Raw genomic sequence first — 24,953 nt, 5'->3', positions numbered from 1 at the left:
TATTTTTAAATGATTTGTCCATTGACTGAATGTTTTTTAAGACTTTATTTATTTATTTATTTATTTATTTATTAGAGAGGGGGAGGGGAGGGAGAAAGAGAGGGAGAGAAACATCTACCTGTTGCTTCTCGCACGCCCCCAACCGGGGACCCAGCCCACCACCTAGGCCTGTGCCCTGACCAGGAGTCAAACTGATGACCCTTTGGCCCACAGGCAGGGGCTAAACCCACTAAAGCCACACCAACCAGGTCTGACTGAATCTTTAAAAAGTAACTCAGGAAACTGCATTTCTATCTCTCATTATTATCAAAAGTTTAACAAACAGAATACTCAAAATTCCAAACTTAAAATACCTACATATTCTAAGGCACTAACACATCTGTCCATTGCTGATGAACGTAACTTCCTAAGTTTGCTTATGATGCTCTGCAAAGCATAAATCTGATGCTACCCAGTTTAATTGGAGAATTCTTCTATAACAACAAAACCAATTGTGACTATGTGAAGGCTCGGTTTTAGGGTTTAAACACACGTAGGCATTTGATAACACCTTTTCCATCCATGCACATCGGTTTCCGTAACTCCTGCTCGGAGGAGTCGCATCATGAAGTTGGAACTCAGCGCCGTTGGCGTCCATGGAAACGGGAAGGCCCCCTGAGAGTCCTCTTCCTCTGACGCCCTCCCTGTGTTGTGTCCAGAGCTTTCTTTTCATGGTAGTCTCCCCTTTTGTTATGTGACCAGGAATTTGGCAGCTGACCTTCTCCTGATGGTTCCTGATAATGAACTACAGTTAGTAAAGCTCTGTGCTTTCTACCCAGGGTGCACGGAGGAGATAAACCATCTTCACGAGAAGGTAGCTGACGACGCTCGGTATTCTAGTTCGGGACGCAGTGCTGTCGTTAACTCAGTCCAGGCTCAGGGTGCAGACACCGGCAGGGGCACAGCTGGTGGTCTCCTTAGGACCCTGTCGTTAATAGAACAGGAAGGGTAATAATAAGAAGGAGGTTTATTGAGCTTCTGCATGCTTGGAACTGTTCTAAATGTTCACGTACATTGGTACTGCACTCAGTTCTCATGAGCCCCGGAAGTCAGGGGATGTTTTTTCTGGTTTATGAGGAAAGGGGGCTCAGAGGAGGCAAGGAGCTGGCCTAAGTGAGTTACTGGTGGGAGAGCGTGAGCTTCCACATGGCCGGCTCCAGACCCCCAGCCCCTGCCACGCCCCCACTTCACACGTGAGGTGCACATGTGCTAACTTCTAACAGTAGGCAGCTTAGGATCTTTAGAAGAATCGATGAAATGTGATGAACTTGCATGCATTTTTCCAGAGTGCTTTAGAAAAACTCCTTTGCAGAATCTAGGACCTTTCGTACCAAGGTGATGCGTAAAACAAGCACGATGGTCGACAGGAGGGAGGGGGGTTGTTTATATTCATTGCGGTGCGTTTCTGTATTTCAATGCTCTTAATGCATGAAAAAGGTCACCAAGTTCTGTTCTCATTGACATCAGTGGAGGCTATAACACAGTTAAAAAGCAGGTTATGAAACTGCATGTGCCCTGTGATTTTCATTTTGAAAATAACTGCTCAGCATATTTGAGAAGATACAGTGTTTTTAAGAAAAGGATAAGGTATAAATTAAACATTTTCTGATTTTTAACTCTAAAAATAGATTTTTACTTATACTGAGTGCTGTGTTAATATATAGATAGACCAAAAGTGTGTGTGTGAGTGTGTATGTGTGAGTGATGGAGAGAGTTGTGAGTGTGTATATGGGTGTGTGTGTGAGGGTGTATGTGTGTGTCAGGGAGAGAGCTGTGAGTGTGTGTGTGTGTCAGGGAGAGAGCTGTGAGTGTGTGTGTGTGTCAGGGAGAGAGCTGTGAGTGTGTGTGTGTCAGGGAGAGAGCTGTATGTATATGGGTGAGTGTGTGTGAGGGTGTGTGTCAGGGACAGAGCTGTGAGTGTGTGTGTGAGGGTGTGTGTGTGTCAGGGACAGAACTGTGAGTGTGTGTGTGGGTGAGTGTGTGTGTGAGGGTGTGTGTGTGTCAGGGACAGAGCTGTGAGTGGGGGGGGGTGGTATCAGGGAAGATGCCTGTGAGAGGATCAATGTCCAGAGTTACCAAAGGGTCATAAGATGAGGGACTTTCGCTTCTTTATGCACTTCATCTTCCGTGAGTCATTTTTTAAACGATTCGCGCTTGCCTTTGATAAGTGAAGGCCGTTTTTCCGTGGACATCAGAGCGCCCGTGGGCGGGGGCGGGAGCGCTGCTGGTGGCGCTGTGACGCGCAGCGGGGGCCTAGCCTCGGAGGCAGCAGGTGCGGGTGTCGGTGCTGGGGCTTCGAGAGCTGAAGTCTGGACCGCGTTTACCCAACTCTTAATGACGGGCGAGAAGAGTGTTCCCCGAATCTATCCATCACCAGCAGCACTTTAGAAAGACTAGTTAGCGTGTGTAAAGGTGTTAACAACTCTAGACAATATCACAAGCAATACCAACAATTACATATTCAAATGTTACGTTAACTCATCTATACTTCATAGTTTTAAGAGAGCACAAGAATTACAGGGATGATTCTCTTACTCTTCTTGTATTTTATTTGAGTGTGAAATTTTAATGGGAACCGTTGTTTAATTTCCTCTGCATTTTGAGCATACATTAAAATGAAGAAACTTTTATTTTAATCTAGCCAGGCACAGTACCAAGCACACAGTAGTTGCTCAATAAATATCTGGTATTTAGTGAGTAGAGATTGGAAAGCAATATGAAATGCCATATACAAAAGAGCTCCTTTACAGTCATTTGTTGTAATTATTTTGAGAGAGAGACTGAGTGATCGAAAATGTCCTATTTCCCTAATTGTTAAACAACAGCAAATAGGAAATTGTTGGATAAGTTCACTAGTAAATAAGTAAACTGAACAATAATTTAAGGGGATGTAATAGCAAAGGGAGGGGAAGAGGGTGGCAGGTGTCAGCGGAGGGGGGACAGGTGACCTCGCTGCAGCTGAACCACATTTTCCGGAGTCACAACACAAAGCATTGTTCGCCGCAAGAGCACACCTCAGTGGTGGCCAAGGACGGGTGACAGAGAGGGAGTCCTGAGCTCTAGGTGCTGCTTCGAGACAAACCAACCGACTTCAGCACCGTCAGAACATTGTCAGGACATGATACCGAAGACAGTTCCTACCGCGTTATGGGGTAGACTCAGCTTTAACAGGGTAAAAAATGGAGAAAATGGGGAGGATTGCTTTTCACGTTACAGTCATGAAATTTCTGGGGCTCCAGACCAATGCTGTGTAGTGTTACAGAACATCAAAGCTAGAAAAAACTTAGACCATGTACATTTTTTGCCTTTCTACGTGGAAGGAAGTTGCTTTGTCTCAAAGGCAAAGCAAAATCAATTGCATACAGGGTGTAGAAGAGCGAACCTTTTATGTTTTCTACATTTAATATAGCTTTTGATTTGGCCAGCATGCTCACGCTTAGGTAACTGATCTCAGCATTTTTCTTTTTTGGTTAAATTATATTTGCAGGCATTTCCATATCATAACCAAGACAGTCTACTTTCCACCTCTTTTATTAGGTATTTTTGTGTGCTACAGAACCATTGACTCAGTAGGTAATATCATACTTATTATTATACCTTAAAGATAGTTCCATAAACGTATTCTCCTAATACAAGTTATTGCATTCACATCTATTTTGAGCAACTTTAACAAGTATCTAGGTATATGGGACATATTTAGCACTTATACTGCTGCTTTTACCCCTTTCCACTTTGCTAATATGGTCACCAAACTGAATATTTTCTAGTGCAAGCTACCCACAGTAGAAGAATGTGTGCTCTTAGCGGAGACAGCCCGGGCAGCTGGCGATGTGCTGGAAACTGTAAAGTATTACCTGTTAAGTCAAGAACCTGAAAAAGCCCTTCCTGTTGGCATCGATTTCGTCAAAGGTGAATGTTTAGTTGCTAGTGTAATTTAAAACCTACTCATTTATTTGATATTTTCACTCACATTGCTAAAAAGCATTGAAATGAAGCACTATCCGCCCTACCGTTAGAAAGAAAACAGATTGCTGATGGTGTGGTGTGGTACCTGAAAGAAGGTCAGTAGGTAAATAAACACCTGTGATCTCAGAAACAGAGGTAGACAGGTTTGACCGGAAGAGAATTCATTACACAGATTAATTAAAAAGCAGATGAACAAGTCTTAACACTATTATCTAAAGATTCTTATTTGGTTTCCTTTTGCCAGAGCACATCAAGAGTTCGGAGTGGACGCTGGACGCCATTTACCCCGTCCTTGACCTGCTGAGTTATATCCGCACTGAAAAGTTACTCTCGCCCACATGTACCGTGTGAGTACTTCTCTGGAGTTCCTAGCGGAACTAGGTGATGTCTCAGAATCACCGTATGGCGTTTGGTGTTTGAATCAAGAAATAAGATGATCTTGGACAGGTAGATGTATGTATAGAAAAAATATGTTTTTATTTGTTAAAATCTTAAGAAAAAATCAGAAATCTTAGTGGCCCCATTTACTAATACTAGTGTTTGTATGTTTATGTATGGGTACACACACACACACACACACAGCTGGTTCAAATGGTGCTAATTTAAAGCTTTTTTGTGGTTCTGGATGCCAGGTTCTCAAGGAACTGGTAGTCACGTCCATTCAGTATCCAGTGTGTGCAGAGCATACTAGTCTGGGGACAGAAGTGCAAGTTCTGGAAGGCAAAAGATGGACACCATCCCAGAGGGCAAGGGTCATTGAAGGACATTGTTTTCCTTGTCATTAAAGTCCCTAGAGACTGTGTCTAAGTTGTGATGGAAGCTTTGGGCTCTTGTGGCTTTAATGCCCGTGGGGAACAGACGATGCGGCGGCCTGCAAACGGGGGCAGCTGTTCCCAGCAGGAAGTGTGACAACCGCATCTAGAGTCCACACTATACCAGGGATTCCTAAATCGGACCCCATGAGCTCTGGAGGGGACCCATGCATGAAGGAACAGCCAAGGGTCAGAGAAAAGCAAGAAGGCAGGAGCGAACCAATAGTTAAGATTTTTACTTTAAATTATAATCCGTTCCATAGCATAACATGTGAATAAGTCACCTGAGGAACAGAACATCTTCCAGGTTTTGCAATAAATGTCGCCCATTCCAGCGTAGAGATGCAAGTTCGATCACTACGTCCGAAAGTGAGGCTCTGCCTCACGTTATAGCGCTAAGGAGTGAGGGTGTTCCCTTTCAGGGCTCGGAACGAACTGCTGGTGCTGTGTGGCTACACCGGGGCACTGCTGGCGATCCGGCGGCGCTACGGGAGCGTCGTGCCGGCGCTGTACGAGTACACAAGGTGAGCCGCTTCCCGCCCGCCGGGTCCGAGGCGCAGGGGCAGGCGCAGGGGCAGGCGCAGGGGCAGGCGCAGGCGCAGGGGCAGGTGCGGGTGCTGGCGCAGGTGCAGGGGCAGGGGCAGGCGCAGGGGCAGGCGCAGGGGCAGGCGCAGGCGCAGGGGCAGGCGCAGGGGCAGGCGCAGGCGCAGGCGCAGGCGCAGGGGCAGGTGCGGGTGCTGGCGCAGGTGCAGGGGCAGGGGCAGGCGCAGGGGCAGGCGCAGGGGCAGGCGCAGGTGCAGGGGCAGGCGCAGGGGCAGGCGCAGGGGCAGGCGCAGGGGCAGGCGCAGGGGCAGGTGCGGGTGCTGGCGCAGGTGCAGGGGCAGGGGCAGGCGCAGGGGCAGGCGCAGGGGCAGGTGCTGGCGCAGGTGCAGGGGCAGGGGCAGGCGCAGGGGCAGGCGCAGGGGCAGGCGCAGGCGCAGGGGCAGGTGCAGGGGCAGGTGCAGGCGCAGGGGCAGGCGCAGGGGCAGGTGCAGGCGCAGGGGCAGGGGCAGGTGCAGGCGCAGGGGCAGGCGCAGGCGCAGGTGCAGGCGCAGGGGCAGGGGCAGGGGCAGGTGCAGGTGCTGGCGCAGGTGCAGGTGCAGGGGCAGGGGCAGGGGCAGGTGCAGGTGCTGGCGCAGGTGCAGGGGCAGGGGCAGGCGCAGGGGCAGGCGCAGGCGCAGGGGCAGGCGCAGGTGCAGGGGCAGGGGCAGGCGCAGGGGCAGGCGCAGGGGCAGGCGCAGGTGCAGGCGCAGGCGCAGGGGCAGGCGCAGGTGCAGGCGCAGGCGCAGGGGCAGGTGCAGGTGCTGGCGCAGGTGCAGGGGCAGGGGCAGGCGCAGGGGCAGGCGCAGGCGCAGGGGCAGGTGCAGGTACAGGCGCAGGGGCAGGTGCAGGTGCTGGCGCAGGTGCAGGGGCAGGGGCAGGGGCAGGGGCAGGCGCAGGTGCAGGGGCAGGGGCAGGCGCAGGGGCAGGCGCAGGGGCAGGCGCAGGCGCAGGGGCAGGTGCAGGTGCTGGCGCAGGTGCAGGGGCAGGGGCAGGGGCAGGGGCAGGCGCAGGTGCAGGCGCAGGTGCTGGCACAGGTGCAGGGGCAGGTGCAGGGGCAGGCGCAGGTGCAGGGGCAGGGGCAGGCGCAGGCGCAGGCGCAGGTGCAGGCGCAGGTGCAGGCGCAGGTACAGGCGCAGGGGCAGGTGCAGGCGCAGGGGCAGGTGCAGGTGCAGGGGCAGGTGCAGGGGCAGGGGCAGGGGCAGGGGCAGGTGCAGGCGCAGGTGCAGGCGCAGGTACAGGCGCAGGGGCAGGTGCAGGCGCAGGTGCAGGCGCAGGTACAGGCGCAGGTGCAGGCGCAGGTACAGGCGCAGGTGCAGGGGCAGGTGCAGGCACAGGGGCAGGCGCAGGTACAGGCGCAGGGGCAGGTGCAGGGGCAGGGGCAGGTGCAGGCGCAGGCGCAGGTACAGGCGCAGGCGCAGGTGCAGGGGCAGGGGCAGGTGCAGGTGCAGGTGCAGGCGCAGGCGCAGGTGCAGGCGCAGGGGCAGGGGCAGGTGCAGGGGCAGGGGCAGGCGCAGGTGCAGGGGCAAGTGCAGGGGCAGGCGCAGGGGCAGACGCAGGGGCAGGCGCAGGCGCAGGTGCTGGCGCAGGCGCAGGGGCAGGGGCAGGGGCAGGTGCAGGGGCAGGGGCAGGTGCAGGCGCAGGTGCAGGGGCAGGGGCAGGCGCAGGCGCAGGGGCAGTTGCAGGTGCACGTCGCCCTCTGAAGCCAACGGAGGAGCAGCGGGAACTGGTGCCGCAGGTGCAGAAGCAGACATCTGTGTCTGCGCAGGCGTCAGACCATGGCTGAAAGGCCGCCTTTAACTCTAAAATACAGGACAAGGGGATGGATCCTGTGGAATTATTATATTATTTAGAGCAGTACGTTCAGCCGCATGTGATAAGAGTAAAGAGAGAGAAAATGGCCACTTGAAATGACGTCGAGGACGAAAGGAAGGCCTGTTCTCTGTGAGGGAGGGCAGATGGGGGACAGCAGGGCCCCGTGCCGTGCCATGCCGGGCCATGGTGGCTGGAGTTCAGCGGCGCGGCCCGTGCAGCTGTTCTCCGTCCATCCCGCGGCTCACTCTCTCATCCTCACTCACTCAGACTGTCGCCCACCCACAGCTGTTGAATGTCTGTGACTTGCCAGGACTTCAAGACTAAATATACGAGGGAGCGGGTGTGTAAACACACACGCGCGCGCACACACGTTCGGGTGTCCACAGCTGTCTTTGAGCAACAGCTGCAGAGTCTAAACCTGCAGTTATGGAAGTTCGTTTGCTTTTTCGGTATCTCCGTCCTAGACGTCAGAGGTTAATTTCTTTCTCCCGCGCTTCAGCCAGCTGTTAAAGCGTCGGGAGGTCTCCGTGCCTTTAACGATCGAACGCCTTTCTGAGGAGCTGGACGCGTGGAGAGCGTGCGCACAGTCCGCCGACCAGTGAGTGACTGTGACATAGAACCTGGGGTCCAGAAGGCGTCCCCGAGTGTCATAGACACACCCGTTCAAGATGGGGCTTGTCGTTATTCATCTTAGCAAGATAATGAATCTTGGTTGGTTTAGGAGCTATTCAGTAATATGCAACGCTGCCTTTATTAAGTTTCCTTTTACTGTAAATTGAGTCTAAAGTTGAGCTGGCGTCCTCTGTACAGAGGGACTAAGTAGTCATCCGGGACTGCTTCTAATCTAAACCTTCATCACTCTGTGAGTGAATGCAAATGAAAATGTAATGTCTGTTGAAAATGTAGGTCCTCAGAAGACTCTGTGTGCACACCGCCTTCTGAGTCACAAAGAACGGTTTATGCCACTTTATGGAAGAGACTGAAAGAGGAACCGCTCAGAGGCCTCGCTGGACCGAGTCGCGTGGCTGGCTCCCAGCTGCCCAGTCATTCCAGCACGCACGTCTCTTGCCTTACGGGACGGAAGATCCAGGTACAGCCTCCTGGCAGGCAGAAGCCATGCACGCCCATCATTGTATTTGTTTCACTCGTCTTTGAACTGTGGGTTTAAAGTCAGTATAATCTGACTCAAAGTAGGTGCGTATAAAGAGGCCTGTTGCCCCGCAAGAAGCTGCCCCCTAATGCTTCTTTCATAGTTAATGTGAACGGTCTCTTCTCTTAAAGTAAATATGAGAGTCATTGTGCTATTATCATAAAAGCAATTCATGTCATAAGCATACTTAGTAATAACTCATATGTATACTTAGTAACCAGTGTTATAAAATACACATAGATCATTTCCTCCGGGAGACTAAATAAAGGAGACTAGCAATAATCAGCAGTTAGAAACTATTATAACAGATTCAATGTAACTTCATAGTCTCCATTTGCATTTTACAAGCAACCGTGAGGGTGGGTAATTCCCAAAGAGTGGTCCCTAATGTCCAATCACAGAAGAGATGGGGAATGATTCCAAGCCAGCCAGTCGTGCAGGGAGGCCATCACCTCCAGGAGAGAGAGGCCCTCATCAGCTCAGAGCCACGGCCAGTTGTAGGTGTCCCATGAAGCAAAGCTGGGCCCCCATGGAATGCTCAGGGGGACCACAGACTGGACAGAAGGAACTAACTCCACCTCCCAGTGACAGTCACATTTCAGTGAGTCCATTCTTACCTTTCTGATGTAACAGGGCTAATTACAGTTTTGATACCAACACGCCGGGCCAATGGAGAGCAGTGTTGTTGGAGATTTCCACTCAAAATAAGTTAAATGGCTTGCTACTAACATAAACCCCAACTCATGTAAACTTGGCACTGCCAACTAACGGAGGCTCCAGAACACACCAGTGTATGTCCGACAAACAGGCGGGACACACAGTTGTGTATGTTTGTCATTGACCTACCCTCAGAGACGAAGAACCGAAGCCGTCAGCACAGTCCCTTCCAATCAGGAGGAAGTGCGTAAGGCAGCTCTTTCCGTAGATCCTCAGGGCCGCGGGTGCACTCTGGTGCCATCTCTAGCCCTCGGAGGCCTCATGGTCCTTTTCCCTCTTCTGGGTCCTTTTCATCTTCTGAGAGAACCAGCTGACCTCATGCATGTGCTGTCCTACCTTCTCTGCTCCAAGCCACATTAAGGAGGGTCACGCGTTACTGTACGCATGCCCAGGCGCACGTGACTAGCCTCGATGGAGCGCGACTCCCCAGGAAATTCTGTCTCAACAGAAAGCTCATGTGCTCTGGCTACAACTGTGAAATTTCACATATCTGTGAATATGTCTACTTCATACGACAGATTCTACAGTATCTGGAAATAATTAACAAACTATTATTTGAAATCATAATAAAAAACCTGTGACTTTGGAACATAAATAAGAAAATAAGTTTGTATTTTGTGTTTTTTAAATCATGTTTTTCTAAAAGCTGAGAAATACAGATTGAAAGGAATTTTTTTGCATTTAGTTTTTTAAAACAACTCTTGGCACACAAAAATAACTGATATAACTAAGTTATAAATACGACGTTGTAGTCAACACCGGCAACTCCTGCGGCGCACCTGAAGCCAAGCTGTATTGACTCCGTCTTTCCCTTGGACCCTTCAGCTGCGAAGAGAGGGGGGGGTCTGCTGCATGGGCAACAGCAGACCCTCCATATTACCTGCCCAGGCTCTGTAGCTTCAGCGTCATCGCAAGATGTCGATTCAACACGGGAGGAGACAGATACCATGTCACTCCCGAGTCGGACTGCACAGCCATTCTCGGCGGTGCAGATAGACTCTTAAGAAGCTACACCATCATCTCTCGAGACGGACGGCTGCCGACGACGACATACACAGCCATCTATTTTTCATCTTCTGGAGAGCAGGTTCAGAATTTCCGACTTAAATAATTTCCCCAGCTGTACAATTAAAATTAAAAAAGTATGTTTAAGGCTATTACTAGGCACATATGCCTTTATAAAATGTTTACTTTACAGTAATAAATTAACAATACCTGTTCTTGTTGTTAGCACTACTACCGTATAATTCAAATTATAACACTAAATTCTATTTTGAAAGACCTTAGGGTTTATAAAACATTAAAATGTTTAAAAATGTTCCTATGTCGGTGGCAGTTCAAAAAATCTAATTTTTCTCATTTAAAAATTTTTATTGCCTTTTTTGGGGCGACTTGGTTAATAAAATTATGTAGGTTACGAGTGTAAAATTCTATAATATGTCATCCATATATTGTATTGTGTGTGTTCACCAACCAAATCAAGTCTCATATTTTTAATTGCCCTGTCAGCATGGCCTAAACATCCCCAGTGGATTTTTTTATTAGAGCGATTGTTTCTGTAAGTTTGAAAACATGCTGTGAACCTACAATCTCATCTCTTTTCTCGCCTCTCGCCATACGCAGGGCCCTGTCTATTGCCTCGAAGACGGGAAATCCACGATCTCACTGAACGATGCTCTGATGTGGGCAAAGGTGAACCCTTTCTCACCCCTGGGGACTGGAATTCGGCTCAACCCATTCTGATAGGAGGTTTTTCTCCAGGCTTAACTGGGTTTTTGAAGATCTTTTATTGGTTAGTATTCACCTTTGTTGCCCAAGAGACAAAGGGTCAGCGGAGAGGTGGGGAAGAACAATTGCTTTTATTCGTTAAGGTCAGAAAATAAAATATTTATATACTTTTGAGAAAAAAATAGGCGTTTGCTTTTACGATATAATAGCCGTATTTGGGAGGAAGGTGCAATTTCAATGATAAAAGCCTGAATAGTGTAAGGGAGCACGTGACATGCCCGCAAAGCATAGATGGTGCCCAGAGGGTTACTGGGGAAACATGTAAGAACTCAGGAACTGGGTCTGGCACATGCATGGCCAGACCCCAGAGAACATCTGAACGGCTCTCTCCAAGCGCCGGAATGGGGGTACGGCTAAGGATCATCACCAAGGTTTCTGTCTCAAATTCAATGTCCAGTTATAAAGTTATCCGTCGGAGGAGCATGAAGAGAACGGGCAGGGGGTGAAAAACAATACGCAGTCATATCTGGATAAGAATGTACATTTGATGAAAATTGACTGTTTTAAAAGATATTGGGTATGTATAGATATTAATTTTGATTAATGCATTTAATATCGACACACTCTCTAATCAATTTATATGAACTCTAAAACAGAATTTATTTGCTGAAAATTAGTTGGAAGTAAATTTCTGTAAATAAAAGGATATTAGTTGAACTTTTGGATATATCATGTAAATTCAGGTTTTAAAAATATTTATTAAAAGAGTAATGCTCTTTAAAAATGCTGAGACATGGCTATGAGTATTTCAATTGTTCTAGAATTCTGACTTTGAAATTTATGAAATTAATGCATACTAGAAGAATAATACTTTGATATCCAAGTTTTACAGAATTTATAATACAAATGCTTTTATCCAACTAAAGAGTGAGCTTTTATACTAGAATAACTGTGATTATTATTATCTTTAAACTTATTACATTAAAAATTTTGCTTAAAAAAGCTTCTTATAACAGTATATATACATACCGTGTACCTATTACATTGTCCACTTCTAACTCTTCAAAAGACATTACATTTCACTTTATAAAAAATTAATTAATATTATAGGAGAGAACTCAGAGATGCAATGGGTATGAAGTGTATCTGAGAAGTATTTTCTAGGGACTGAAATTTCCTTACTTAAAAATGGCACTCTCACCCCTACTATATTTTTCTTTATTTTGTTTTAAACAGAGTATGAAGCCTATCTTTTGTGCTTTAATTACTTTTAGAAAATCATTGAGTTTAAATTATACATATATAAATAATCATACTCCATATTTTAACTTAATGAATACAGGAAAGAAGTATTTTTGTGTATAAAATATGAAAAAAAATCACTCTTTAGCACATAAAGGCAATAGAGAATAACCCAATTTCTGTCTGAAATCTAAATTGAATTGCCTCAAGTGCAAGTCTGTTATTCTCTGGCACCAATAATGTTCTACAATTTAATGTTAACTATTAATTCTTTACAGAATTATAAATGTCATTTGACTATGTTGATCTGTATATATTGTACCTTAATATGAAAAACAAAGCAATTTTTAAAATTTATAAAAGTATTTTTATTGTTAATTTCATATGCATGAAACAGTGAGCTTATTTTACTATTTGAAGATGGCCATGTAACGTGTGAACGAAGTCTCTTTAGACAATGATTTTAAAAGCATTGGGAAAATATTTTGCCTATAAAATTGCCAGCAGGTTAACAAAGTTGCAATATCAAAATGATTTGTATCTTGTGATTGATGATTTTTATGTCAAAATTAATGAAAAATACCCCTAGTTCCACAAAATTATTCAGATGTGTTAAGGATCATAGTTGTTGTAGAGCAATGACTTCTTTTTGTTGTCTTTATAATAGGAAAACTAACCTCTTTTCGGGTCTTAAAAGGTATTCTGAATATAGTAAAAGCCTCACAAATTGTTTGTAGAAGTTGGTATTACATTTCAGTGCACCGGTGATACAGAAGCTATCTTCATAATCCCCTTTTAGTAAGTGCTTATGGTACCCATATCTTTGAAACATCTGTACCTCAGTAATTGAAAAAGGACTTTCATGCTGAATTTAAAGGCCACGCAGCTGTGCATGTAGTTATCCAGATTTTTATATATGCACATTCTTCAGCCCCCTAATCTTAATAAACCCTGCAGTTAAAGCCAGAAGCGACAGAGCCCTCTGCTCCCCTGAGCATCCTTCGATCAGGCCCCTAAGGCACCCCTGGGAGAATGCTATGGCCCAGCGTCGCCAGAGCTGCGAAGGGCTGAGCAGTCTCCTGGGGTTAGTACCCTGTTCAGAAACGTGAAAAATCCCTCCTTCGGATGGGTCGGAGGACGCTTACCAGGAAAGAGAAGCAGGTCTCACTGACGCCTTTGTGATTGAAACGGCCATGCTGAGCTTCGCTGGGTGGTGGCTTCTGATGGCGTGACCCACCCTCCAGCAGTCCCTGGAGTTGCCCACTCGGACCGTCCCTGCAGCCTCCATTCATCCAGTCACTCCGAGCGCAGCATACAGACCATGTGTGTCATGTTTGCGCAGTTGCCCGTAGGTCCCACGGGAGTGTGGGGACTCACCGCTGGCCCTGAGGGGCTGGTTTTTTCAGGACTTTGAACACAGAGTCCAGACAATCAGGACACAGGTTATGTGACTGTGTCTCCAAATCTAGTCCTTTTTTCTGGGTCTTTTCCCCAACTGATCTCCACAAGACAGTTTTCTAAAACTCTAACTAAGGAACTGTGTTGTATGGGTTAAAATGATCCCCACAATCTTCTGCTTTAAATCTGCCCCGTTGGAACGCGAGGCAGCAGGTACAGAAGGGCTAGCTGGCTCAGATGTGCGTCTGCACTAAAGCCTTTGCCTTGGGGGAAACCAGATTCTATGCACAGGGCTGTCTTTAATTTTTTACTCAACGTGATCTACCCGAAAATGTAAAATTCAACAACAAAGTCTCTGCAGGTAGAGATTCTAAAAAAAACTGTGTGAGCCTTCAAAAATGCAGAGAAAGCGCTACAGTTTAGCCGGACACGGGCAGAGATACCGCGGGGTTCACCATCAGCAGTATTTAGCTGGGAAGTCGAGGGAGACTGTGAGTGAGAATGTATAAAGACAGGAATAATCCCAGCTGAAGCGAATTTTCCAAATATGAACATAAAATTACCACCAATATACAAAAGGCGATCAGTCTTTCGGGATATCGCCCTGCTTTTGTTTCCCGGCAACAGAAGCACGAGGGATGGAAGCTGAGCTGGATTAAGTGGATTGCTGAACACCAGAGCCGACTTCTAAGGAAGGCATCTTTCCTTCCCCACAGCTCAGTATCGGCAAGAAGGACACCTATTTTTTTTTTAAACGTTTGAGGCTATGTATCGAGGTGGGCAAGATTTTCTATGGGCCAAAGTATAATAATAATCATTTAGAATAAATGTTTTATTTACAAATGTGTAAATAACTAGTATCAGGCAAACCTGTAACTCCTTTCATGTCCAATGAGGACAATATTACAAAGGAAATTCACTCCCTACAAAATTTATGAGAAAGAACTCTTACTCATCATGGTGAATTATGTTTAACTGGACTTTTAAAATGAATTTTGCTCATTCCATACTAATTAATTTGACTTTGTATTTTCACCATTATGGGGCACAGGAGTTTTTAATAAGTGGTTGTTGATTGGAAGTAAAAAAAAAACAAACATGTTCTTCGGGCCAATTATGGATAAGACAGCACACTTTAATGTACTTGTTATCGACATAGATCCCAGAGGAGGCGATGCTCTCCCTTCAATATGGCAGGAGACGGAGGCATCGTGTCTTTGTGCCCATTAGGTGCTTTCTGAGGTTCCCTCTTCAGGTTTGATATGTGTCTCAGATGTAGGCTGCTTCATGTATATTGTTCTAACCGAATCAGCAACAGTATTTATATTTGCTGGAATATTCAAAAAAACAAAATTAAAAGTAATTAGTAGTTAGTAAATATTTACACAACCGTCCATGTTTCTGACATACCAAACACACGCACAGAGGTTAGCAGCAGGCTGAGACCGGTCCATCCCAATGCCAGGTAAACAGAGTATTTAAAGCATGCATTATAGTAGTCATAAATAAAAAAATCTGAATGTCACTCTCTCCAAAAGCCATCAGCAGTGCCTAAAAATATCCTGGCCTTATTTTGGTGCATCTGATCCTGAATATGACTCAACTATTTTTAAATGTTGCTTCAGAAAGCAGCTGAGGCCACCGCGCCGTGATGCTACAGAGCTTCGATGTGACACACATGCAGTCCCTGCTCCCGTTTTGGGGGCTCCAGGGCCCTGAGGCAGCCCGTCTGGCTACCAGAACCTGGGGGCCACTCAGTTCTCAAGTGAGGGTCCCATCACAACTACGAAATCTGTATTCTCTTGGCCCATCCTTTTTGCTAACGCTGGATTTAGGGACACCGACAGAGGAAGTTATGTTAAAAAAAGAGAGAGAGAGACAAGGGTAACAACCTGTCTTACAACGAAGTCCCACCACCTCGTTGAACACTGAGGACTTTTTCAGGGGGGTGCCCCATGGCTTCTGCAAGCTTGGACTGGGACCAGAAGGCCACGCGCCTGGAGTCCGAGAGGCGGGTCTCGCACCCTTGCCGCCTCCTTCCATCAGCTGCGTGTTCTCTGGCCCAAGCCCATCATCACTCTGCTCTTGCATCAGAAACTACTGAAATGGACTCCCTTTACCCAGCTTGGGGGGGAAACGTAATTTAAAGTTTAGCAAAACGGCTCCCACCCATGTGATTGCCCAGGTGAGATCCACACCATTTCTTAGTTCCCGCTACGCCCAGACTGGGAGGACCCAGGCCCTGGGACAGCAGGGGAGGTGAGAGGGGAAAAGCACGTTCCCTCTGGCCCAGACCCGCCCAGCGGCCCGGGGAAGGAGGCAGAAGGAACCCGCCGCAGCCTCCTCCGCAGAGGGCTCGGCCGGTCTCAGCCCTGCCTCCAACCTCGGCCCAGGGCCCCCGCTCCAGCCCCCCCACAGCCCACCCCGCGCCCCCGGAACCTTCCCCTCCACCGCAGGTACATCCCAGGTGGGGAACGGGGGAGCACGCGGCAGGAAGGGGTGCATGCCCACATCTGTGGGGACCGACGGGGCCTTTCCTTCCTGCAGAAAGTTACTTCCTTTGCGCTCCATCACGCTGAGCACAGAGTGAGTCACAGGGGGTTTGGCGGACTGGCCTTTCTGTCTGGATATTAAAAACTGCCCTGGGGAAATGTTTTCCCCGGCCGTTAGCAAAACTAAACTAAACTAACAGTGACGTGTGATCAAACGGAGTTGGGGACACTTCATTCTGTACTTTTCCTCCCTGTTTGCAATACGTCTGAGCATATGAGAGGCTCCCTGAGAAGCCACGAGTTTCAAGAGAGGGATCTGGGACCTCGGTTTCCCAGACCTTGGCCTGGCGGGGGGCAGAGGCGGCCACAGAGCGGCCGTGGTCCAGTGCAACCGAATTCACGAACACGGACACTTGGGTCTCCTGGAGTTTGCAGGCGTTGGGACGCAGAATTTTTCCTTTGATAAATACTTTTTCAACCATGGACGAAAAAATAACATTCTACAAAAAGCCGGCTTGGGCCGGGGCGCTGCAGCCTGCTGTGGAGCAAAGGCTTTCAGGGAAAGGGGATCTAGGCGCGTGGCGTCTGTGATGCAGCTGCTGACTCGGGGGCCCAGGAGCGCAGGCACCTGCTGCGGCCTCAGGCTGAAGAAATGGGAGCCGCGCCTCCCTGCTGCACACCCGCCTGCGGGAGGAGAACCAGAACGCAGTGGCTCCTGCAGGAGAAGGCAGGGGGGCCCCCGATGGGACCGCGGGCCCACTTCCTATCGCGGGTACGCACTGCATGCTGGCCAGCCCGAATGCCCACACCAACATGTTAACGGGTTAAAGAAAAGCTAAAATTAAGACAACGAAGACACTTATGTTACAGAAACAGGGGAGTCCAAAAATCCCCGGAGTTTGCGGCTGGGGGATGGGGAGAAGGAAGCAGCCTTCAGAATGCCTCCACACGCCTGAGGCTGGTGGCTGGTGTCTTTCATTATGCAAAATTGCTTGGATGCTTCCAAGGCCTCAGGTGGATGGGAGGGGTCTTGAACCAGGGGACGGTATGGAAAGCACACAGAGCCTGCGTGGGGTTCTGTGAACGGTCAGAACCGTTGGCAACACCCACTGCGTCAGAGGCCGCAGTCAGGGATATATTGGCAGCTGCGAACACTTTGGGGGGGACGGCGTGCTCTGGGGCTGTCTCCCTCGCTGGCGGGTGTTCGCAGGGGTGCTCTGGAGAAGGAGAGGAGATCCACGCGGTTTACAGGAAGAAGACAGTTTGCAAGGAGGCTGAGAATCCCGGCGGTTTTGTATTGAGAGCTGAAGGGCACCACAGCACAGAAAGGACCTCCCCAATCAGAACTGAGTGATTGGCAGCTGCTGGTAAAGCTGAACTGTGTTTGGGAAGGAGGGAAACGGTGTTTCTGACCTTCCTAAAACTGGCCAGGTTTGGTAGGGGGGAGGCAAGGATAAGTGTAACTGTTAAATAAACAATTTTCTTGTCACTCAAGTGAAGCATTAAGAGTTGTAATTCTGTCGGCGGGCAATCGGGCCCCTAACTGAAGAGCCCGTGGGCTTGTTTTCAATTGGAGCAGCCCAGGGGCTCTGTAACACTTACGTAAAACAGGAACAGCTGTTTGCTCGAGAGCCGCTGGTTTAGGTTTGGGCTCAGAGGCCCGGGCGTGGTGGTGACCAAGAGTCAGTTCTCCCACGGTCGGCTTGATGTCAAACCACCCTGTAAAATAAACACAAATGTTGGTTCTTAACCGTTTGCTGTGGCCGTTGACAAAATAGAGCACCCTGGTTTAGAAAGTAAGCAAATTACGTAGACATCTGTTTTATCATATGCCTAAGGGTGTGCAGCAGAAGTTAATAACCCTCTCCCTACCTCGTGATGCACAAAATAATTGCTTTAAGAAGTCACTTCAAAGGAAATGGCCCTGTGTTCCCATGAGGTTTCTGATACGTGTTTATTCAATAACAATACACAGAAAAATGAACAAACCATGTGTTCAGAGCCTGATGAATCTGTGGAAGGAATATCCCTGTGGAACCATCCCCCACAACTAACTCTCCCTGTCCCGTCCCGTGTCCCAAAAAGAAAACGTTGTTTCAATTTCTTTCATCATAGGTTAGTTTTACCTGGCTTTGTATTTTATATAAATAAAATCATATAGGATCTCCTTTTGTAAACATTTCTGTATAAAAATAGTAACTTAAAATTATTCCTGTTTCCCATAGTTTATATTCACTAACCCTATAAGCTGCCGCGTGTGGGCGTCAGGTTCTGCATGTTCCTACAGCTTCTAAAGGTCATGCGCCCTCGGCCGCCTGTCCTTCACTGAGGCTTGAGGTATCTAATGCTAAACACAGCGCTGGTAGAAGTTTAAATTTTTCCAAATTAGTAGAGGGGGGAAATGTCTTTAGAAAAAAAAGAATTCAGTCCGGAAGAAGGAAAGGCAGGCGAGACATGAGCAGGAAACAAAGAGAACAAAGGCAAAGCACAGTGTTACTGAGTCCATGACCACAGAAGTCGCAGTCCGGGAAACGGCGCGGGTCTACGCAGCAGGCCGCCCCGCGAAGAACAACTTCAGGACTTGCTACACCGAGTACCAGCGCTCATTATAAAGCAACGGTCGTTACGGCGGTCTGTGTGGGCCCGGCGCACGCAGAGACGGTGTTCCCTGGAGCTCAGGCACGGATGCAAACGCAGGCGGAAACCGGACCCATTGGGAAGGGAGGGGCTGACAGAGCAGTGGGAAAAGAACAGACCGTTCCACTCCCGAGCTGGGGACCCTGGGTTCTCCGTTTCTGTCGCAGACAAGACCTCAAAGGTGAAAGGCTCGCCTCCTACCCGATGTATATGCTGTGCAAACGGCCTCTCCTTTCCCACGGCTTCCCTTCCCACTGCCTGGATGGTCCCCTCGGCAGAGCTTCCCAGTTGGACGCAACCCCACTGGTCTGTTTTGCCCACGCCAATATCAGGAAGCTTTCTTCTTACGGCCTCTTCTAACGGTTTCAAAGTCAGGTCTATGTTTACATTTTTAATCCAGTTTGGATTGGTTTCTGAATACAGTGTGAGGTACAGGTACACTGTCATTCTTCTTGATAGCTTTGGCTTTGTCAACAGCGTTTACTGAGGAGACCATCCTTTCCCCGTCCTGTGCTGTTCTGTGCCTTTATTGAAGAGCAGTTGACTGTATGTGTATGAATTTATTTGTAGGTTCGCTATTCTGTCCCATTGATGTATACGTCTGTTTTTACGCCAATGCCATACTGTTTTAATTGCTATAGCTTTGGAGTATAGTTTGAAATCAGGATGTATAATGCCTCCAGTGCTGGCTATTCAGGGTCTTTTGTGGTTCCATAAGAATTTAAGATTTTTTTTCTTCCTGTAAAGACTGCTATTGCAATTTGAGAGATTGCATTGAATCTGTAAATCATTTTGGGTAGTATGGACATTTTAATAATATTTTCTAATTCATGAACATGGGATGTCTTTCCATGTGTATCTGTGTCTCCTTTTATTTTTTTCATCAACATTTTATAATTTACAGTGTACAAGGGGCTAATATCCAAAATACATAAGGAATACATACAGTTCAATAGCAAACAAAATAACCAACCTGATTGGCAAAGGACATGAATAGATAGTTCTCAAAAGAAGACATAAAATTGACCGTCAGGTGTACAAAAAGGTACTTAATACCATTAATCAGGATCACTTATCAGGGAAATTAAAATCAAAGCCACAGTGAGATATCATCACAACCCTGTTAGAATGATTATTATAATAGGAGACAAAAGATTAAAAAGTGCTGCTGAGGATGCGGGTGACTGGGCCCCCCTGAAAAACCCAGCAGGAACCCCCCTGTTCCGAGGTCCGCAACTTTATTCACATGAGCAAAGGCTCTGTCACCGTGGAATGTAACACAGCCACACGTTCCTGAGGTCAGGACGTGGGAAACACGGGGCACAGTCTGCCCACCACAAAGCTGATCAACTAAATCAAAGTTAAGAAGCATATATGGATTGAACTAAGAATAACATAAATGTTATACATAGATGAGCTGTTTTTTAAATCAGGGGAATTATAAAGCACAGCAGCCAGGTGATGGTTACTCTGCGGGAAGGGTGGACAGTGCCATCCTGGGAGGACACACAGGAGGGTGCAAAGGTGTTGGTGATGTTCTACTTCTCACACTGCAGGATACACAAATGTATGTTCATTGTTACTGGTCTTTTAATTATACCTATTCTTTATATGCATGCATGCAACAGAAATTTCACAGCAATATTTTAATGTTTGAAAACATACCAAAAATTTGAATATAAAATTTTACAAGATTAATAACCTGAGTTCTTTCTCTACTCACAAATGCATAAGTAGGACAAATCAAAGAAGAGAAACAAACAAAAATGATAGGAGATAGACAAATGGACAGAGTAAAGGGAGAACAAAAGCCAACATTTCTATGTCACAATTAGCAGGGGGAGCCCAAGTTGCTGTGCCTCTCCTTCCAGAGCCCAGAGAGAGAAAGGCAAGATGGCTTTTCAGGAAATCGGGTTCCAAAGAGAGAGAAATCCGGATGACCTACGCCCGCCTCCCTCCTGAACGGCTTGGGTGCCCTGGTCATGATGAGGTCTCTGAGTGTCTGGAATAAGGGCAATTAGGTTCCAAGATGTGAGAGGCATCCTGAATAAGTGTTAGAGAAGAAAAGGAAGGAAGGAAGGACGGGAGGGAGGAAGCTCATCACTTCGCCATGTTGGGACTCCGATGGCCACTCCTTTGGACACTTGGAGACTGACTTCGGTGCTGCCTCTGGAGTGTCCCCATGAGTTGCCTTGCTCTGCCCGACCATCTAAACACCAGCGAAGCTACTACAGGAGGGGTAACACTGACCGCACCAGAGCGAGCGTCCCGGGGTAAAGTACTTGTACCCTGACGAGCTCTCCGACACCCCCCTGCTTTTCGGTAACCTGAGTTGATATATGAACTTGTGAATGCCCACAAAATTTTACATGATTCACTGAACAGATTTTCTAAAAAGAAACAGGTCTCTATACTGTTAATGTATCTTTTCATCAAAAAGAATGGATTATGACATAAACCACTCCAATGCTAACCATCCACTTCACTGCGAGCGTAACAGAAGTGTGTTCCCACTCAGCCCACAACAGAGGAGAGCAGCAGTGAGACCGTGGCAGGCTGTTCGAAATCTGTGCCCACGAAGACCATCGTTCAGCCTGCAAGGATTTAGCTGAGCATTTTCAAGGAAAACTTACTTGGATTCAACTTTCTGCTTACTTTTCTTTGCAACATTTGTAACAGGAAGAGGAAGTCAATTTTAAGTTCATTGTTGAGGATGTCGGGATCACTTATTAATTCTGATAACCTGATGTTATCTTTGATGGACTTCGAAGCTGTAGACCTGGGGACCTGGGGCAATTTCATCTGGTAACTATAGTCTGTGAAATTCACAGGGTCCTCCTGGATACTTCTAATTCTGGAGATACAAAACGAAATACTGTCAACAAGCCACGTTTTAGGAATGAGACTTTTACAGTATGACCAAACGTTTCATAATAAATTGTATGTCTAGAAAATTCCAAATAACTCACTCCTGACGTGTTAACAAGGTGTAAACTTCTTGTATCAGTATTTCAGGTACTCCGGTTTTACAATGAATTGTTCCATAGATTAGTTCTTCAGGTAACTTAATGTTCTTTTTGGCCAGGAACTTTAATAGGAGGAGGAAAGCATTTTTATCATAAGAAGTTCTTTAAAAACGCCCAATTTTTATGAATTCACTTTAGCCCCCCTTTTACCTCTCAACAAATTTTCTGTTTAATGTGCCAATTATTAAAAGATATTATTTAGCAAGAAAGCTATTGTATCCCACTCCAACTTGAAATGAGTATGCTCCGTTTCACAGGTGACTCCTGGCATGAACTTTAATAACTTTCTTTCCAATACAAGGAAACATGCTGCCGGCTCCGTAGCATCATTTCCTACACAGTCACACATGAACAGAAGCCCGAGACCTCAGGAGCACGCACCCCTTTTAAAACACACACTTAACAGTTAAAAGGGGCGATGACTGCTTATTTACCTTTTCCAACTGTGCCCAGTTATCCAACTTGACTTTCAAAGAAGTTCCATTTTCAAAGGAAGACAATTTAAGGTCCCAGGGGTAATGTATAGCGAATATTTCCGCAATCAGGAAGCCATTGGAAAAATCCCTGATCCATAGCGTAAGGACATAAAATAAAATAGAGTTACTTACAGCCTTGGGGTTACAGTTAACACCAGTCTACTCTTCTGTGCTGGCAGCAAGGTGCTCGCCCAGGGTCCCCGAAGAGCCCGGACTATTGTCTTTGTCACCTAAGCACTATCAGCTTCAGGCTACAATGCCATGCTTGATGGGATGAGTGAGTGCAGTGCTGCATCCCCGGGTTTCCAGGCCCGCCCCCCAGGAGCACAGGTGTGCCTGAGTCGGTGTGGGTGGTGGGTGGGGGGTGGGGGGCGGGGCGGGCGGCAGGGGGGCGGTGGCCCGGGCACCTGTGGACGTTCCTGGGGAAGAAGGTGAGGTCCAGGCCCTGGAGCCAGCGCAGCACGGACGGAGACAGGCGGGAGCTCCTCGGCAGGTGCGGGTACACCAGACCCTTCTTCGGCCTCCCCGGCGCGGGAGCGGAGGGCTGGGGCAGAGGTGGCGCTGACCCGGAGAGGACTTTCAAAATTGCTTCTCCGCGGCCGGCGTGGGCCATGGGGCCTCCTGGGTTTCTATAGCAGCGCGGCGGGGGCGGGGCCGCGTGGGTGTGGCCCGTGGGGGCGTGGCTTGATAAGTGGGCGGGGACGACCTCTTGGGGGCGTGGCGAGGCTCGGGGGAGGGGCCTGGGCCTCTTAGGGGCGGGGCCTGGGCCTCTCGGGGGCGTGGCGGGCCTCGTCGGGGCGGGGCCTCAGCGCTGCGGGTCCTGCCCCTCCGGGGTCCCCTAGCCTGGGGACCGAACTCTCTGGGTTGGGGCCGCATTTGGGCATGAACGTGGCCTGTGGAGCCTCATCCTGGGGCGGGCTTTCATCTGTTTTAGTTGCCTTCGCTAATTCAGAGCGCCCTTCAGGTTTACATTTTAGATATTGGGGTTTCTAAGCCCCACCGAAGGCCTATTTTCAGCATTTTTTTTTCCAATTACTGTTGACACATAAAAGGCCTATTTTCAGTCAAGCGTTTTAAGGAGGGTGTGAGGAGGCTCCAGAGGACAAGGACAGTTTTGTTTGGAAATTGGAAACGGGAGTTTTTCCTCCTAAACACCACTGGGAAAAAAATCTTCAAAATCAAAATGAATAAATGATGTCTAAGATTTAGCCTACCTGTTCCTTAATTAATTATATTGTGTTCATAAAAATTTCATACCACTTGAAACCACTTGTAAGTTTCACGCCTCCCAGAGAAGCCCTGGTGTGCGCGTGATGCACTCACCCCTCCGGTCCCTGCTTTGGGCCAGGCGCTGCCCTGACACCTGGAATTTGTCACGGAGCAATACAGAGGGGGAAAAAATGACTGCAGGGCAGGCACAGGTAATTATAAATGACATGTTTACACAACAGAGTTTTAAAAAATCTTTTACAGCAAAAAAAACCCCTGCTTCGTGTGTCATGGAGGTACACGTAATTATGCAAGCTGAAACGGTGGGCAAAAAAGGGGCCACATACTGACCATGACAAGCTCAGACTCAGAGACAAATCCCTAACTCAAAGCAAGGCATGGTGGGTAGGCCCATCCTGGGCCTGTAGCTTCCTTGACAAAGGTTAATCTTCAACTTTGAAATGGTCTATTGTCTTTGTGCGCCTGAGTGGCTCACCCCGGATGCACAGGTCGCTGATGCTAAAGACCTGGCTCCCTGGTGGCTTTCCAGGGATGGGTGTATAGAGGAAAAATCATTCATCAGGCCAACTAAGGGAGTTGGGGTCTGGTCAGGGTCATAGGCGCGCTCTCTGCTGACTGGTCAGTGCTAGGGTAGGGTAGCGGGTCATTGCACCTGCGCCTGACGTCAGCCAGGGCCTCACTTCTGCTTTTGCTGCTTTTCTGGGCCTGGCGCTGAAACACAGCGGAGGCCGAGATGTTACCTCTAGTTGGACAGACACTCGGTCTCTGGGGGCAGCAGACCCAAGCCTTTGCTCCTACGATGATGCAATGTTGGCCAGCACCTCATTGTCCCGAGGGCTTGATGACTGACTGGACCTGCAAGGGCGGAGGAGGCGGGTGACTCAGGGATCTGGACGAGGCCAGTCTGAATCAAAAGGAAAGCACGGAGATAAAGTCATACTGAAGAAATGAAGTTTCTGCAAATCAGTGTCCCCTGCCGTGAGCGCATACACATCTACTCTGGCCTCTAAGGAACTTGCTTCTCGCTGCTCATCAGACGCAGTCACCAGTCTGCCCCAGACAGAGGGGACCGGGCGGTGTTGTGCGGGAGGTTAAGCCCCCCTGCTGACCTGGTGGCAGAGCCAGAAAACTGAGCTGACGAACGGCAAGATCATGAACATGCAGTACAGGTCCTGCCTGGTCCAGGTAAACTGGTGTGGCGGTCCTTGCAGATTGACACAGCAGGGGAACATGCTTTCTAGATGGTTAGCAGAGGGACAGTCTCCAGGGACAGTGCTGATTGATTCCAATAAAGATATTTCAAATGCAAAAGCAGCTCGAAGTGGAGTTACCTCCATACTGAGTTTACAATAATCTATAGTCGATGCTCTAAGGTCCATCCAGTTCTCCATCAGCCCGCCAGCCATCCAAGTCAGCACCTGTTCCTGACCTCACACCTGTCAAAGGACGCGCACAGCTCTGCTGGGTGTGGACATTTTGCTGCGTGAGGAACTAAGTGTTCTCACACGGGGAGCCTTCCAATGGCAAGTGCGAGACGCTGACTGTCAGCAGCCGAGGCACGGCTCGCACCGGCCAGTGCGTGGGGACATTGTTTAATATTGTGACCCGCCACTGGAAGCTTCTGCTGTCACATTGCCTGAGCTCCG

General features: G+C 48.2%; 2 protein-coding genes across 6 annotated transcripts in view; one reads left to right on the top strand and one right to left on the bottom strand.

The window, feature by feature from the left end:
* The window catches only part of WDR17 (WD repeat domain 17), a 48,559-nt gene extending 37,409 nt beyond the window's left edge, over nucleotides 1-11,150 (top strand). For 4 of the 5 annotated variants that reach the window (XM_090258335.1, XM_090258334.1, XM_090258338.1 and 1 more), the window contains 7 exons: nucleotides 742-853; nucleotides 3,807-3,948; nucleotides 4,250-4,352; nucleotides 5,240-5,341; nucleotides 7,711-7,809; nucleotides 8,118-8,301; nucleotides 10,702-11,150. In XM_090258335.1, the coding sequence (XP_090114461.1) occupies nucleotides 742-853; nucleotides 3,807-3,948; nucleotides 4,250-4,352; nucleotides 5,240-5,341; nucleotides 7,711-7,809; nucleotides 8,118-8,301; nucleotides 10,702-10,821 (862 nt within the window). In that variant the 3' untranslated portion in view covers nucleotides 10,822-11,150. Of the gene's footprint in view, nucleotides 1-717; nucleotides 854-3,806; nucleotides 3,949-4,249; nucleotides 4,353-5,239; nucleotides 5,342-7,710; nucleotides 7,810-8,117; nucleotides 8,302-10,701 lie in introns of all 5 variants that reach the window. The other variant, XM_090258333.1, reaches the window with a different exon arrangement.
* Nucleotides 11,151-14,468: 3,318 nt separating this feature from the next.
* On the bottom strand, nucleotides 14,469-22,691 carry SPATA4 (spermatogenesis associated 4). The gene is made up of 6 exons (XM_090258323.1): nucleotides 22,485-22,691; nucleotides 22,036-22,165; nucleotides 21,545-21,663; nucleotides 21,209-21,429; nucleotides 17,541-17,657; nucleotides 14,469-14,776 (listed from the first exon to the last, which is right to left on the bottom strand). The coding sequence occupies exons 1-6, from the start codon at nucleotides 22,688-22,690 to the stop codon at nucleotides 14,673-14,675; spliced, it is 897 nt and encodes a 298-aa protein (XP_090114449.1). The 5' UTR covers nucleotide 22,691; the 3' UTR covers nucleotides 14,469-14,672.
* Nucleotides 22,692-24,953: the final 2,262 nt, after the last annotated feature.

This window comes from Furipterus horrens, unplaced genomic scaffold (genome assembly GCF_987537825.1).
Source record: "Furipterus horrens unplaced genomic scaffold, mFurHor1.1.pri manual_scaffold_12, whole genome shotgun sequence".
In the NCBI taxonomy this organism is placed as follows: domain Eukaryota; kingdom Metazoa; phylum Chordata; class Mammalia; order Chiroptera; family Furipteridae; genus Furipterus; species Furipterus horrens.
Note: the sequence above shows the minus strand (reverse complement) of the source record. Positions and strands in the feature narration are given on the sequence as shown.